This window comes from Aptenodytes forsteri, unplaced genomic scaffold, assembly GCF_000699145.1.
Source record: "Aptenodytes forsteri isolate BGI_AS27 unplaced genomic scaffold, ASM69914v1 Scaffold482, whole genome shotgun sequence".
Classification (NCBI taxonomy): Eukaryota; Metazoa; Chordata; class Aves; order Sphenisciformes; family Spheniscidae; genus Aptenodytes; species Aptenodytes forsteri.
In genome coordinates, this window is record NW_008795046.1 from 273,483 (window position 1) to 289,607 (window position 16,125).

At 38.7% G+C, this 16,125-nt stretch overlaps 2 protein-coding genes across 7 annotated transcripts in view; both read left to right on the top strand.

The window, feature by feature from the left end:
* The window catches only part of TCP11L2 (t-complex 11 like 2), a 16,981-nt gene extending 1,191 nt beyond the window's left edge, over positions 1-15,790 (top strand). For 2 of the 4 annotated variants that reach the window (XM_009277000.2, XM_009276999.1), the window contains exons 2-11: positions 2,495-2,626; positions 4,633-4,786; positions 6,053-6,188; positions 7,163-7,283; positions 8,007-8,227; positions 9,190-9,326; positions 9,813-10,000; positions 11,413-11,594; positions 12,344-12,516; positions 13,095-15,790. In XM_009277000.2, the coding sequence (XP_009275275.1) occupies positions 4,651-4,786; positions 6,053-6,188; positions 7,163-7,283; positions 8,007-8,227; positions 9,190-9,326; positions 9,813-10,000; positions 11,413-11,594; positions 12,344-12,516; positions 13,095-13,339 (1,539 nt within the window). In that variant the 5' untranslated portion in view covers positions 2,495-2,626; positions 4,633-4,650 and the 3' untranslated portion in view covers positions 13,340-15,790. The remainder of the gene's footprint in view (positions 1-2,494; positions 2,627-4,632; positions 4,787-6,052; positions 6,189-7,162; positions 7,284-8,006; positions 8,228-9,189; positions 9,327-9,812; positions 10,001-11,412; positions 11,595-12,343; positions 12,517-13,094) is intronic. The other 2 variants (XM_009277002.1, XM_009277001.1) reach the window with 2 other exon arrangements.
* TMEM263 (transmembrane protein 263) overlaps positions 1-16,125 on the top strand; it is a 315,606-nt gene that overhangs the window by 1,096 nt on the left and 298,385 nt on the right. The window lies entirely within an intron of this gene.

Below are 16,125 nucleotides of genomic sequence, written 5' to 3' on the forward strand. Positions count from 1 at the left end.
TTCCCCCCCGACGGGCGCAGCCGCGGGCGTTCCCCGCTGTAGCCTCGCTCCAGCAGCGCAGAGCAAGGGCACCCCGGCTCCCTCTCCGGGGGACGCGAGGCCGGGACACTTGGAGGCGGGTAGCCTCGTTCGCCTTCCCTGGGGCTGGCAGAGAGAGGGTTCCCCCTGCTATTCTTCTCCTCCCTTCCTCCCCCCGGGCCTGTCCTTAGAAACGCTGTTTGTTTTGGTCGGCGAGTGCCAAACTCCTGCCTCTGGTAACTGTTAAAAACATGGGGCCGGGGGAGGAGACAGGCAGCGAAACAGATGGAGGAAGAGGAGGAGCCGCCGGCGGCGGTGCCGCTCCCCCGCGCGGCGCTGAGGGGAGCCGGCGGGGGAGGGGGTCGGGAAGGGCGTCCCGGCCTCCCCTCAGAGGGCTTGCGGCCCCTCGTCACGGGCCGGGGGGAGCGCGTTGCCGAAGCGTCTGAGGTGAGGGCAACTCCCGTGGCTGTCCCGCGCACAGACCGTGGGGGACACGTGCTCATCTCGCTCTTACATATTTTTAAGCCTTCATCAAGAGAAGCCTATGTGTAAAGGGAAGAGCTGCGGAGCTAGAAAGCTAAAAAGAGAGGAGTGTCGGCTATAAGCTGTGAGGAAATTCCGTAACTCTTAACAAAGGCTCTTTTCTGCTCCTGTGCCGTGGGTGCTGATAAAGGTGGAGTCAGTGAAAGGGAAACTCGAGCCCAAATGAGACTCAGTCGGTGCCAGCTTGAAGATAGTAAGGATGTAAGCCCAGTGGAATAAACGAAGTTCAGATATTATAGTGGTAAAACTGGACAGAGCACTTAGTGTGTGCATGGATGGAGGGACTTACTTGAACAAAGCAGGGCTGTGGAAAAACTTTTCTTGAAGATGGTATCTGAAGGGAAAAAAAACCCTTCTGAGCTGTCTTTTTTCCCCAGGTGCTTTGTAAAATAACTTTTAAAGGAAGCCTTCGGGAATAAAAAGCGTGTTTGTGTTTTCTAAAACTAATCCGATCTTGCAGTCTTGATCAGTTCTAAGTGAGTGATCGGGTCGGGTGATGTGGTGACTGTATAAGTGCAAGATGCCTTTAGGCATCTACAGTGTTATATTCATTGCATCTTTACTAGAAAGAATAATCCAAAACTGTCTAAATAGCAGCAGAAACCATGATAATTTAGTTCTTCCTTGTTAAATTAACTGGAAACTTGGGTTTTGTAAATCCAGAAGATATTTTTAGCTTGGTCTCCCATTTAGAGTTTATCCTTAAAAAAACCCTGCAAAATAGTACTGATTGAAAGAAAGCGAACAGTGTAATGAGGCCCACTGTGAAGGTGTCCAACCTAATATAAAAGTAAACATCGGGGGTTTTTTAAATGCAGGAAGAGTAAAGCAGGTTGTAACCACAGGCTGACCCTTTAATAAAATAGGTAGGATATTAAGCTGTGTATTAAAACAACAGCCTAATATGTAGTACCTAATGAACAACTCAAATAAGAAGATGGTATTGTCTATTCAAGAGGGTGAGTTACAAAGATTTTGGAAGGCTAAAGGGCTTTCTGAATATTTTTATTTGGGAATTATATTAATCTAAACTTAAAATTGCATGTGAACTTGGCCCTTAGTAATTTATGAGAAGGTCTATGCTGTCTACAAAAGGATAAGGAAAAGCAGCTCTTCCAGTGTATGCTATAAGGAAAGGACTAAGTAACTCAGTTGTGTATTGTTGTAACTAATTAGAAAAGCCTTTTTTGGTTTGTACTTCCCTTTGATATGCTCAATGAATCTACTTTTCTCTAAGCTTTTTAGCTGTCGGGCAGCATATTTAAAAACTGTAGATGGCATATCCAGATTCTGCTTGTGTATTCATATATGTTTACTTTGATGTGCTTGCTGCTTTGTTTATCTTTTAAACTTAGAATTTAGCAATAATGTTCTGAATCTGCAGAATACACCCATTCTTCTTTACCATTCCATTTGAGGCATCCTACTAGGAAATATATTTACTGTGGCAGATTGCAGTGTTTTTGCAGTGTGTCATCTCCTGTTGCATTGTTGAAACTTATTTAAATTAAGCCTTCTGAAGCACTCTACTGGCAACTGTGTGCATGTATTGTAGGAACAGGTATGGTCTCGGTACATCAAAATATGTCATGGGTCTCTTTGAAATGTAAGTATTTGTTGTCAAAAGATTCTTTGCTAGGAGTAGTATGTAAAGACTTAATGTATATAGAATTTTAATTTCTACCTTAAAAATTTGGTCTTCTTGGGAATCAAGACTGGGGTGGAAAATGACAATGCTGGCTTGCCTCCGTGGCTGGTTTAGTACTTGCTGTTAGGAGCACCTTGCAAATCTGAATATTTATGAATTTGAATATTTATTGGAATTATCATACTGGCAGTTAAGAGGAAGTACTTGAAATGATGATGTATAAATTGTGTGAGAATTTTCGGGTTTTAATGGTCATTTAATTTCTTCCATGTCCTTAACACCTAGACTGAAGCAGTAGACACATCTTGAAGTGCTCATGCTAGGCAAGTGATTTTACAAGACCTTTTGGGCCAGTACACTGCTAACAACGTTAATTAATTATTTCGATGGACCACGTGCAACATTAACCTTTTGGAGGTTAGTTATTTATATATAAATAAAGGGGGTTTATACATGATTAAAGCCTGGAAATAGTGTTCCATTGTTTCTGGATCAGCATCAGTGGGAGAGTAATGCGAGCTTTGCAGGGTCTGCAGGGTTACTGTATTTAAGTGAGCAGTTCCACATCGAGAACCTGGAGTGCGTTCTACAGGTAGGTTACTCATCACAACTAGTTTCTAGTCAGCGCTAGCTTTGAGATCTGTAACACAGATCTTAATCGAAGAAATAGTTTTAGTCTCTTGCATAACATTAACTAGTGACTCATTTCTAATTGTAACTTAGACAAATAAGTCAAAAATATCTCAGCCTTTTGGTTTTCTAGGTTCTCTTGCAACTCTGTCTTGTTTAGTCAATACTATTTTAAATATCTGCTTGTTTTCAGTTGCTTGTTAGAATTTGTAAAATTGCTGTTCTAATAAGAGTTACGATGTTACAGATCACAACTGATGCTGTAAGTCTTGAACCCATGACCTCTATATCCTGATCAAAAGTGTCTCTTACTGGCTTCTCCAGTAAGGTAATAAACTGTCAGCTGTGTTCTTGCTGATGTGATTAATTCTTTTCACAAAAAACAGCATAAAACATTACATAAATAAGGCACTCAAATGCATCTTTCCTCTTGGGGGAGGAGGAGTAAACACACACTTAACAAGTGTTAATCATCTCAATTAACAGGGGAGTACTCATCAGTTAATACCTCATCAAGTTATAAAGGCCTATTCAGGGTGAGCTGGTACCCAAAAAATCAAACACTCTAAGCTGTAACTAGGTGCCAGTGTAAAGAAATCTTCGTTCTCACTCCCTTTTGTCTACCTCTTGACCCAACAATATGTTGAGTCACACAAGTACACACAGAGATCCTCCTTTTGCTGCCAAAAGTGGCTTTTCCCAAGTTCAACAGTTGCAAAGTGCGGTATTCTTTGCCTGCTGAAGTTGATGCAATTTAATCACAAATGAAGTCATCTTACTTAAATTTGCTGACCTAAAGCATTGTTGGCTATGTCTCTTCATAAAGTCTACTACAGAATGCTTCATGGCCGTAATCAAAGGTGGACAGCTACTTTTGGTATCTGGGCCAAATTCCTTTGGTAGTAATTATGGCTGACTTCCAGTTTCTCATTTTAATATGATTATGAACATATTTTTCACTTCCTGTCATACAACTATTAATAAACTCTATCGTACTATGCAGCTGTCCAAATTCTCTGCAGTTGCAGATTATCTGCCTGGGAGGTGGTTTCTTTATGTAGGCAGAAGCTCTACGAAGCATGACGCTTCTCAGTGTTATTTGTCATGTATGCTGAATGTAATGTTAGAGGCTTAGAGTTACCATTTGACTTAAAACAGAAAGCCATCTACCCTCACCCTTCGGAGTAGTATTTTCTTGGGTCTATGCCATTGTCGATCTGATTCTGAGCAAAGACCCACCTAAAGCAGCAGGCCAGATTTCTAGCTACACCATGTCAGAAATGTAGTATTCTGAATTATTTGCCTGTTCTCCCCCAGCAACTACTACGTTTGCTTCAGAGTTGTTACACTCAGTGCAGTCTGTTTGTGGAAGGAAGCTAATTGCTAAACAGCACTTGTTGGTGAAGTCAGGTGGGGGATGGTAAGATCATGAGATGCCTTTATGGATGTTGAGAACTTCCAAATTCTGACAACAAGCAACTTCAGGGGTTACTGTGGCTAGTCTTTCATTTTTTGAATATAACCAATTTACAGACTGTCCCTAACAACCATTAAGGTATGAAACAGCAGAAGGTACAAAACTTTCTTGCAGAACAGATGTAGTTTGTTAATAACTCTTATGATTCGGCATGTCAAGCCAGATCCTTCCTGTAACACCTTTTTAAGAAAGGCAACTACTTGTTCTTCATTCACGATACAATGATCAGTATCTGACTTCTGAGACTCAAACAGAAAATAGTAAGTGCTGGTTTTATGGAAAGTGTATTTGTCTTTCCGGGTCTTGTTTACTGTAGCAGCTAAAGTGAATCAGAATGCCTCTCAATGATGACCAGAACAGTGATTCAGATTCTTCACGCCTCTCTGAAAGCACAGCTTCTTCTAGCGACTCTGAATATTCAAGACAGAGCTTTAACAGTGATTCTTCAAGCAAACCCAGTTCCCCAGCGTGTAAGCCTATTTCAACCTTACCTGCATTGTGCATAGACAGATAAGGCTAATTTATCTCATTTCTCTTTGCTGTCATGGGTAGAACCTGGGATTCTGAGTCTCTGTTTAAGAGTATTAAGAGAAAGGCATGGCTTTCTGTCTGCTATGAAGCAGTGCATCTCCTTGTGTGTGGAACACCACCAACAGCTGTATCCGTGGGGGTCTCCCTGTGCACTCCTTCCCTTCAGAAAGTGTAAGAAAAGTGTGCCACCATGGACATCCTAATCTTGAGCTAATCTTGACGTTGGTAGCAGTCTCCCACTCAACCAGATACATCTTTGTGCAAAGGGTGGGTTTCTTCTGTTTGCGCCATACACTTAAAAATTAAATCTGTAAGTTACAGATTTATAATATTACATCAAGTTACATGAAATTAATCTGGAGTTCACATTTTTTCTTTCATAAGTATTAGGATCAAACAGAAAACACACATTTGCACAAGGAAGGTATTTTGAGTAATGATAAATAAAACCTTCGTTAAGATGTGCTTCATCTTCATGTCTGTAAGCTGTCTCAGACAACGCATACTTTTTAGTGTCTAGGTAAGTGAAGTCTTACATTAAAACAAGCTTGTTAGTGGAGCTGCAATTGGCAGTTGGCTCTTTGTCTCAGTCTTCAAAGGCTTAATACCAAATACTAAATTAAATGACAGAATTTGGGGGTTTAGAAACTTCGGGAGTTTACTCTTCTTTCCAATGCAGAGTTTCTGTTACGTTGTTAATACTAACTTGTAAAAAGGGAGTGTAACTTATGCATCTGCTATGGAACGTAAGTGGGGGGTTCTCAAGTCAGTAACTTCAGGACCTTCCCTACAGGCAATAAAACCACAATATAGCCATTATGTGCTCAGAATTATAATAGACATCTGGTATCTGTTATTGCCCATGCTTTTGGTCTGGTGGATTTTATAGAACAGTCAATAGGAAATCTGTGGAATGCAAGATCCTGTTTTAAAGGAAAAAAGATATCTTAGTTAAGATGCAGAAATATGAAATTGCTCCTTAAAATGTTACGAGGCTTGTGTGGTATTACCCACACACACCCCTGATAAGCTGGGAGTTTCCTGAGTTAGTGTTTTAAGAAGATATAAAGACCTGGTAATCCTAGGTTGTTTCTTCTAGAGTACTAGAGTCCAATTAGCAAGCAGTAAAATTTCCAAATTTTTGTAGTTTCAATTGCACTTATCAACTATACATATTTGGCTTGAATTGATCCTATTTGTTCCAGCAGCAAGCCCTCCCAAGATTATTACATTTGATGAACTGATGGCAGCTGCAAGAAATTTGACAGACTTGACTCTAGCTCATGAAATTGCTGTCAATGCAAATTTTTGCATAAAACATGAAGACTTCCCACAGAACAGGTAAGAGCCTGAATTTTGCAAAAAGCATCACTGGGGTTGGGAAGAGAGGAGAAATGAAATAGAGCAGCAAATTAAAAAAAAAAAAAAAACAAAAAAAAAAACCCAAAACAAAAACCCAAACCAAAATATCTTGGAAGGCTATAGATTTTTATCCTGCACCTCCAGGAGTCACTGTCAAAGCTATCTTGCTTGGAACAAGTGTTGCAGTCCAGCTGAGTTGATACACTGTCTTGGAGCACATTGCTCTGTCTTAAATGTCATGTGGAAGATAAAAGGCTAATGCAATATGAATGCCCATTGTGAAGATGAGTATCGGTTGGTTCTGCGCAGTTCCAAGCCCTGTGGAAAAGATGAGATGGTGGTCTTCTGTGCAGTTGTATGTAGTAGCTCATTGGTGCCATAGTGGTAAGAAGATAGAGCTCATCATGAACATAGCTCTAATACTAGCACCAGAAGAGATGCAAAAATACCTGGAGATCCAGAGGAAGTGAGAAATAACTTCCCTAATGTAGGTAGCTAAAATGTTCTTGCTTACAGACGTGTCGAAAATGACCCTGGTCTTTACTTTGAGAACTTAAGTAAACAACAAACAGGTCTTTAATTGCACAAGTCCCTTAACTGTTAATTGGTTATATGACAGAATAGTTTTTGAGAAAGCTTAGTACATAACATACCAGGTTAGGAGAATGAATACAAATTCAGTAAGGAAAAAGGAAAGGTAATATCTCTTTACCTACGTCTGAATTGCCAGCACCACTTTATAAAATGCAGGTGTCTTAGGAAAGACTTGTCAAGTTGAGACCATGTTTTGGGAGCTGATGATCCACAGACCAAGATAGATATGGTTGCAGGGCACAATAGCTGGTGAGGTGGTGTGTGTTTCCCAACAAGTGATCAGGCTAATCTAAAACACTTTTACCAAGGATGAAAGCTAGTTGGGAGTCTTTTCCGTATCTAATTGACTTATTCCACAGCTTTGCAGGCACGGTGAAACAAATTGTACACAAGGCATTTTGGGATCACTTGGAATCAGAACTGAATGAAGATCCTCCAGAATATGAACATGCTATCAAGCTCTTTGAGGAAATTAAAGAGGTAATGTTCCTTCTCCCCTGCATCCCAATATTGTTTTGTCAGATTAGGTCTCTTATTTCACTGAAGGGTCTGCTAACTCAGTCAAGCCAACACCTTCGAGTTCTTTCTTTTAAGATGAAACCGTGATTATTCAGAACTGCAAATAGGTGTCTATTTATAGTATATTTATATTAACCGTGAATATGGCCATGAATGCACAGCGGCATGTCCACTCAGCTTTCATTGCATGATGGTTAGTTGCAAGTCAGCTCTTCCCTCAAAGCTTCACATCTCTACTAGCCTCTTTCCAGCAACATACTGTGATCTTAGGGCATGAACAGGAGTATAAATGTGACTGCGCCTGCCTGTGTAGAATTTATTGCTTATGATCATCGCACAAGGGACCATACAAACCTTCAATCTTGGCACAATACTAAGTCTTTCAAAATTTTAAGTTAGTAAATGTTTGTTTTACAGGGCAGCCTCCCAGTTTTTGAAAGAGTCTCATTGTTGACATGCTTTCTGGTTTACTGACTTTGAGCATTTTTGCAGAACTGTACTGTGATCCTTTTAACCGTCCTTTTTTCCTGCTACCTTAGATAATGTTCAGTCTTAACGTGTCTTGTTATAGCCAGTCAGCTAAATACACTTGACATTAATATTGAAATCTTACTTCAATGTGTTTACTAAGTGGTTTGGTTTTATTGATAAGATTTTCCTTTTTTTTTTCCCCCCCAACTTTAGATTCTTCTTTCCTTCCTCACTCCTGGAGCAAACAGGATTCAAAATCAAATTTGTGAAGTTCTAGATACAGATCTTATAAGACAGCAGGCAGAACATAATGCTGTTGATATTCATGGGCTAGCTAACTATATCATCAACACTATGGGAAAGTTATGTGCTCCAGTAAGAGACAACGATATAAAACAGTTAAAAGCAACTGACAATATCGTAGAATTACTGAGGTTGGTATTTGGGCGGTTTTCTTTTTTTTTTAGAGGAAAAACCTCTTTTTCTGAAAAAGTACAGTGGAAGAAGGGGGTAAAGTCTTAAAGAAGTCTTAAATTGTGTCAGTTTACATAATACCTGTTTGCAAACTATAGGAAAACTTGATTTTTATACAGGAGCATTAAAGGGGAGGAGCTGTGACACACTGACCAGAATATTATGTGTATCTTACTTTTTAATGAAATAGATAGAATGCCTAGATCAAACACTACCAGCTCTGAATATCTAAGCTACTGAACAACAAAAAAAGCACTCTTGCAATAATCTGTGTTTTGGAGACTGCTTTTTCAGTCTTGTTCATCCTTACAAAATTTAAGCAGCACACTTGTACTGTTCCTTCTTGAACTGTTTATTGCATGCTTCTTCTAGGAGGCCAGATTTTGGATTTAAAATCTCTTTAGTAAAGATCTTATTACTTGAACTTGAGTAAAACACTTGCATAAAAGGGCAGAAACCAGTTTACTGCTCCTTAGGTACACTGAAATATTAAGAGTAAATGGTAGTTATTGTTCTGCTGTTTTATTGCAACTTGGATCATATACAGGGACCAAAGCAACTGGGTCAGAAGGATTGTTTCTCTTGGTGCAATTAGTGACTAAAAAGTTAAAATCTGTTCATTCAGGCTGAAATGTACTGATTGATGCAGTTCTTGAAAACCCTTCTCTTTCTGTTACAGGGTTGTAGCATTTAGTGATGCTACATATTTTTCTCGTTCTCTGTAACTTACACCAAGCCTTATATACAATACTCCTTCAAGTATCCTGGAAGATAGGTGACATATCTGTTACACTGAAATACCAACAAAGGAGTTTACTTCTCCCAGAATTGAAATCAAAGTGCTAATGTAGGTGTACCTCACATGTGCTGGTTAAAATCAATAGACTATTGTAATTGTCAAATTTTAAACTCCTCCTTTCAGGCAAATATTCCGTGTTTTGGACCTGATGAAAGTGGATATGGCTAATTACACAATTCAAAACCTTAGGCCATATCTTCAGCGTAATTTGGTGGACTATGAAAGAACAAAATTCCAGGAAATTCTTGAAGAAACACCAAGTAGGTATCATGCTATATTTCACTTAAACATTTCCTTAAAAAACAGACTATTTAAAAACATGCTATAAAATCTCTTCCTTAAAAATCAGACTATTTAAAGACATGCTATAAAATCTATCAATTGCAGTTAATTTGGAGGAAAACTTCAATTTCTTGTCTGGATCTAACTAATGCAAAAAGTCTTTGACAAGCAAGCTACCAATGGGCAATTGCTTAACTTGCTATAAAGTATGTTTATCTGTAATCTGGAGTGCTTGCAACGATTTGTTGTTGCGTTTGTACAAGCTAGCTAGAATATTAATGGAAGATGATCAGTGGAAAAAAGTGAGGGGGAGAATTTACATGTGTAAAGACTCAGCTGTCCACTATGTTTGTTTAGTCTTCAGAAGTTCAATATTCTTGCTTATGTATACAATTCTCTTCCTCAAGCTAGTACTTATTTTGATGAAAGCATGCAGTAAATCTGTGCTGATTTGCAATGCTTAGGTGCCCTGGATCTCACAACAGAATGGATAAAGGAATCAGTAGAAGATGAACTGTCATCTGTTTCTGATGAGTCTTCATCATCCCCTGGTGCTGATAGTAGTTCTAAACGAATTATTAGTCCTACACTGGTGCTAAACAACAGCTACTTGAAACTGTTACAATGGGATTATTGCAAAACAATTCCAGAGGTAAGAAGTGTATTTCAGTGTCTTCAGATTTCTAGCTATATGAAAACACTGGTGTAGTATAATAAGCCTGCTATTGATGACAATAGGTGAAGTATTCTCTTGCACTTCTTAAATTTCTGAATAGTAAATTTGGAATTTGGAGAGTATATGCTAGTCTAGCTTCTGAAATACGAGATGGGCAAGTCAGCAACTAGAAGAGAACAATGTAGAGGTTGTTTTCCCTCTATCCAATCATAGCTCACCAGCTCCACCCTAAGAGCAGTCTTGGCCATGGTCAAAGGCTGGGCCTTGTACTGACAGCACTTGGCTTTCTGTATCTTTGAGAGAACTGGCTAGCATCCTGTTTCCCTAACAGCAGCAGGAATTGGTGGGATCACTCTTGCTTTAGAACAGAATCAGTAAAAACTTGAAGCCCTCTAAGGTAGATATTCACCCTTTCTCAGTGCATATAAACTATTGCTTCAAGAATTAGTGTTTAGTCTTTCCCTCCAACTCCTGATTACTGGTCTCTGCAGCTTTCCGTAAAGCCAATTTGAAATTGGCCATCAGCCAGGGCTAAAATTAGCATCTGCAGTGAGCGCCTTAGCTATACTTAGGGTGGTCTAGCAGAGAATTTTCTAAATACATGGGGATGCTCTTAGTGCTCTCGGTCAGTGGGCGGAAGGGAAACCACCTTATTCTTAACCTTCCTTCAAACAGTTTTGAGTAAGAGCTACACACAGGTATCCTCTGGTGGATCTAGTTTGTCATACTATGAAATTACTACCAAACAGTTGAATGTTAATGCCCCTGTGCTTCTCAGTGGAGGGATTTGGTTAGGATGAACTGTTTCTAACCTAAAATAAGTCACTCCAGCTACATCTTGCTGTGGGAATTACTTACATTCTTGGTATGATCAACTGGCTTTTTGCCTGTAGCATGTTATGCATCACTTGTAGAACCTGCTCTGGTGGTTGAACTGGTGGTTGTCATGCACAGTTGTTCATCACTGTCCATCGTTAGAGTTACAGATTATGGCATTTTTCAAAGGACAGATGGATCCAGAAGACTGTTCTGTCTGTAACCTTGATCACTACAGTGTCCTCTGGATCCCCTGAGCATTCCACGTCATGGGCTGAATTGTTGGTTGCAGATTTCTGTCCGCAGTGATGAGGAATAAGATGCCATGTCCTCAGTTATCCTCTGCACTGAAGGCATTACCTTTCTTCCTGCCACAGGCTTACTTCTGGTACTCGTACATAATGCCACTTTGTGCAGTACTGCATATTCAGGGTATTTCGGCTGCTGTCTCTTTGGACTTTGCATATTTGTGATTAAAAATATTAATGCTTCATGACTACATCCTGTATCTGTCCTTTTCCCTGCCTCTCTCCCTCTGTATTCCTAAATTAGTATTATTGTTTCAATTCTAGACTCTAATAACAGATGAAGTTCGTCTTCAGGAGTTGAGAGAAAAGCTCAATCAATTAAAAATCATAGCTTGTGTTTGTCTCATAACAAACAATATGGTGGGTGCAGCAATTGTAGATGTGCCTGATTTTGCTGACCAACTGAAAAGGATCTCTGTTCCTCTTCTTGAAGGCATGAACAAGAAGTAAGGCCTTGTTTTTATCACTCTTCATATTTTTTTAACAGGAAATACAGGTGGATCTGAAAACTCTTGGAAACAATTCAAATGTCATAGCCAGTGCTTGTTAATAATAGGAAGATACCAAATTTTAATCATCTATATCTATATTCCCTTTACAATATAAGTCCACTGTATGTTAGGCACATGTTCTCAAGGTTATATTTTAATGAAATCTTAATCTTGATGTTAGTCTACAGAATTTGGAGCCTAGTACTAAAGTTCATTCATACGCTCCTAATACTGGAGAGGCTGTGGCAATACATTCACTAAATTGTCTTGCCAGTTGCTTCAAACGTCTGTGTAGTTTAAGCTATTTAGCTGCCTATTTCTGCTGCCACTTGCACTACCAGCAAGTCTGATGTGATCTGAAAGTGTCTCATAAAATAGTTTTCCACTCTGCTTTTTCTCATGAAATGCTATGCATGTGGCCCAGGAAAACACCTAAGCATGAGGGCAAAATGAACTGGTGTCACTGCTGCACACTTGAAATTATTTTTCCTGTTTGAATCACAATTAGGTCCTTATTTTATCTTCCACATGGGGATTTGTCCTGTATCTGTGCATGTACATAAATCTGCAAAAGATAACTTTTCTAAATTCTCTCATTGCAGAGAGCAGGTTGAAAGTAAAAGGGAAAGGAGACAAGTGAGGTCACCTTACCTTTATGCTACAGAAACTGCAAAAGTTAATGCTTTTCTATTTCTTTCTTCCAGAACTTTTGATTTGAAGGAGGCTCTGAATGCTATTGGTGTCCAGGTTTGCAGCAAAGTGAACAGGTCTCTAACTGAAAGAGGTCTTCCCACTCTTAATGAAGAAACGCAGAGTAATTTAATGGGTCAAATCGCTCATATTGTTGAGGAGAATAATCCTGTCAGTTCCTTGATTGGTTAGTAAGATAATACATAATTGTCTTATTGTGTGTGCCTGTATATAAACTTACTCCCAGCAAGCTTAATCAGCTGTCTATTATTTTTTAAAAGCACTTTCTTACTGCAGTAAAATACTGGGTCAACTAGGAGTAAGGAGATGTTGTTTACCTATAGATGGTGTTCTTGGTATGCTGCAGAGCATGGTAGTCGCAGCTAGAAATAACTTTAAAAGTGTCTGTACAAACAAGCCTAGACGTGCCAGTATTTTGGAGAAGAATTTAGAAAAACTAAATGCCTATTCAGTCTCCCTTCTGCCAGTTCTGGGTTTACACCTAGTGTTTTTTTTCTCTGAGTCTACTTCATATTAGGTGCTGTAACTTCTTGTAGCCGGTTTATGCTGTGTCCACCTTGCAGGAGCCAACTTTAAGAAGTTTTCAGTATTGTTTCCCACTGCAGCACGGGCTTAGGAAAGAGTTGTTACCTACATTGTTGGATTTTTTTTTTTGCTGTGCTGATGTGCAGGGTGCTTACAGAGTGAGTATGGCTTCATCTTGGGTTTACATTTGTTCTGAGCACACTTCATATTCCATTTCAGACAAACGAATCCAGTTCTTCATGAGAAGCTTGCTTGCTCTTCCGAGTTTTCAGAAGTGTATGCCTACTATGCCAGGAGGCCTTTCTGTGATTCAGACAGAGATGGAGTTTGTTGGATCTCAGTATGCGAGCATTGTAAACTTTAATAAACAAGTGTATGGACCATTCTATGCAAACATACTTAGAAAACTACTTTTTCCTGAGGCACCAATGGGGAAAGCAGAAACAGAAACACCTATCAATTAAAAAAAATGACCTATTTCTGTACCCCTTTTTTACCTTCCAGGACAGTGATCTGACTTCCCCACTAAGAACAGCCCACTCCAGTGACTATTAATGAGAGAGATCTTGTAAAATGTATGCAGATAGTTTCTGAAATTCACTGGAAAGAAATTAATTTCGAGGACATACGTATCTTAATAGACTAAATTTGTTTAATGGATTGTGTCACTTGTAATAGCCGGGGAATTGCTAGTTTTCAAGGCAAGCATTTATTATGATTTGCAGTGGGAAAGAGCTGGCAAAGTACTTACTGTTTTGCCACCATTAAAACATAATGTTATTTTTCAACTTAAATATATTTACATATAGCAATGCAATTATGAAATGACAAAGCAATTGTAGATAAAATGTACTATGCTTACATTGTATTTTTGTAGAGCAACATCTAATAAAACAATTATATTTCTGAAAAGACTTTGAAGCAAAAAAGTATAGCAAAACTGCTTTTGTAACCAAAACGAGGTTCATACTAGGCCAAGTTCTGGTACTCCTGCAATTACTGGAACCAGAACTTAGCCTCTGTTATGTTAAGGAATGCCAGTATTGCAGGCTGTTTGGAGTATAGCAGTTACAGAAGAAGCATTCACCACTTACAGTTGAGAAGTTCTGAATGATTCCTACTCTAATTGAGATTAATGATAAACTCCTAAAGAAACATGATGTTGGTGGCAGGTGGAGTAAATTTCTGTATATAATGTTTATAAGCATTCTGTTTATCCAGTGGAGGTCATGCAGATCTTAAATCTAATCTCTAACGTGTATGTACTGATCTTTGATCTTAATGGATGTTAAGTATTTTTAAGTTAGGTCTTTCTGACCTTTATTCCCAACAGCACTTGAGAGTGACCTTACAGAGTACCACAGAGCAACTTCCCCTTCTATATTCTGTTGGATGAGGGCATAAGCTTTTCAAAACACATTCTTGGGTCTGAAAGCAAGAACCCAAATGATTAGTCATTCTTGAAAATGTGATTAGATTCACTTTCACTGAGTCTGTGAGAAATACTGCAGTTTTCTTCAAATTCCTTTGGAATAAGCCCCAATACTTAGTTTCCATTTAAGGCATCAGGAATCTTGCATACAGAAAATGAATAGGCTTGAAATTGAGAAATGTGGAAGTAAACTTCTGTATGTTTACACAGGCTTTATTTTGCATATTTCAGATTACTGGGAATAGATACTGCTGGAATACATATATAGACATGTTCTGGTCTTTGAAATTGAATCATAATTTACTTGAAAGTGATCTTTTAATCTATTACCATATAAAAAAAACCTCCATGTGGTACAAGTTATATTGCTTGTTTTTAGTATTTTATATTACAATCTATTTTTTATGAAGAGACAATTGCCCGTAAAAGCTTAATGTGTCACACAAATTGTGTATGTACATTACTATGTCGATCATAAAGGTCTAAAAAACTGGGCATTATTATCACTGTGGATTTGTAGTCCATTTTTACAGAATTGTGTACTTTTTTTTAGTAAGGGAAAGGACTTCTAGTCAGTTGTTCCTCAGTGTCCAAGGACTTTGGCCACGGGTACATGACAAGAAAAACTTCTTTCAAAATGCCTTTTTGGAAAAGAAATTTCTCTAGTGCACTTCTGCTCTATTCCTTGTAAAAACATTGCACAAAATAAAGATGAATACATATTTTAAAGGGAACTGTTTCCTGAAGCCTGAAAAACCTGAGGGAAAGAAACTCTTAGAATATAGCAATTGTGCCACTAGGTAAAACAGGCTTGCTCAGATGAATATGAAATTTTGATATGCAATTCAAAATCAAGAGAAGAATGCATTTCAAAAGCAATTATGGGGAATGAAATCTTAGTGATTTGCTACATCTTTAGAAATACCTGAACTATTTTGAGCTTCAGCCAAAAGAGGATTTTATGAACATTTGGAGATGATTTATAACATGATTATGAACTTTTTATCATACTTTATATGCATTCTATTGTAAAAATAATATCAAACGATAGATCTTTAATGTACTGGCGCAGCTGTCATACTAGTTTTTACCAGTAAATACTCAAAAAATGAGGATTCATTGGGGTTTTTTGGTGATTAAGGTGACTTGCAAAGGGCATTTTATAGCATGGCCTATGTTTTGAGTGATTGTTTAATGTATCTTAATTTTTATTTAATGTTTCAAACATGGACGTTGCATCTGTTTAATGTCATGTGTTGCATGCTGTTTACGCTACCGTGGCTGAAATGCACTTGCCTCTACTCTGAAGTTGTCCTTGTGAAACAAGATGCCATTCTGTAGCAGCTTGCTTTGTTGAAATACAAATATTTGAGGTTTTGTATGCATTAAATTTTGTTTGTGATACCACTGGTGGTGAAAAGTCATTTATGCAAACTTTCTTAAATGTAATGCATTGTTAAATGCTGAAGATAAATGCGCTAATAATACGTTGTGACTCTTCTTTTTCTGTAACTTCTCAGTTGTAGCTGGAGTGTAGAGAAGTGACTTTAATTGAGCTGCACAAATAACAGTCAAAACAGCCACTTGCTGTTTGGAGCCATCTGACTCCTTGGAAGAAGGTTGTATTGGGTTTGTGTGGCAAGGTTTTGGTAGTGGAGGGGCTATAGGGGTGGCTTCTGGAAAAGCTGCTAGAAGCTTCCCCCATGTTTGATAGAGCCAATGTCAGCTGTCTCCGAGACGGACCCACTGCTGGCCAAGGCCGAGCCAATCAGTGACGGTGGTAGCACCTCTGGGATAACATATTTAAGAAGGGGGAAA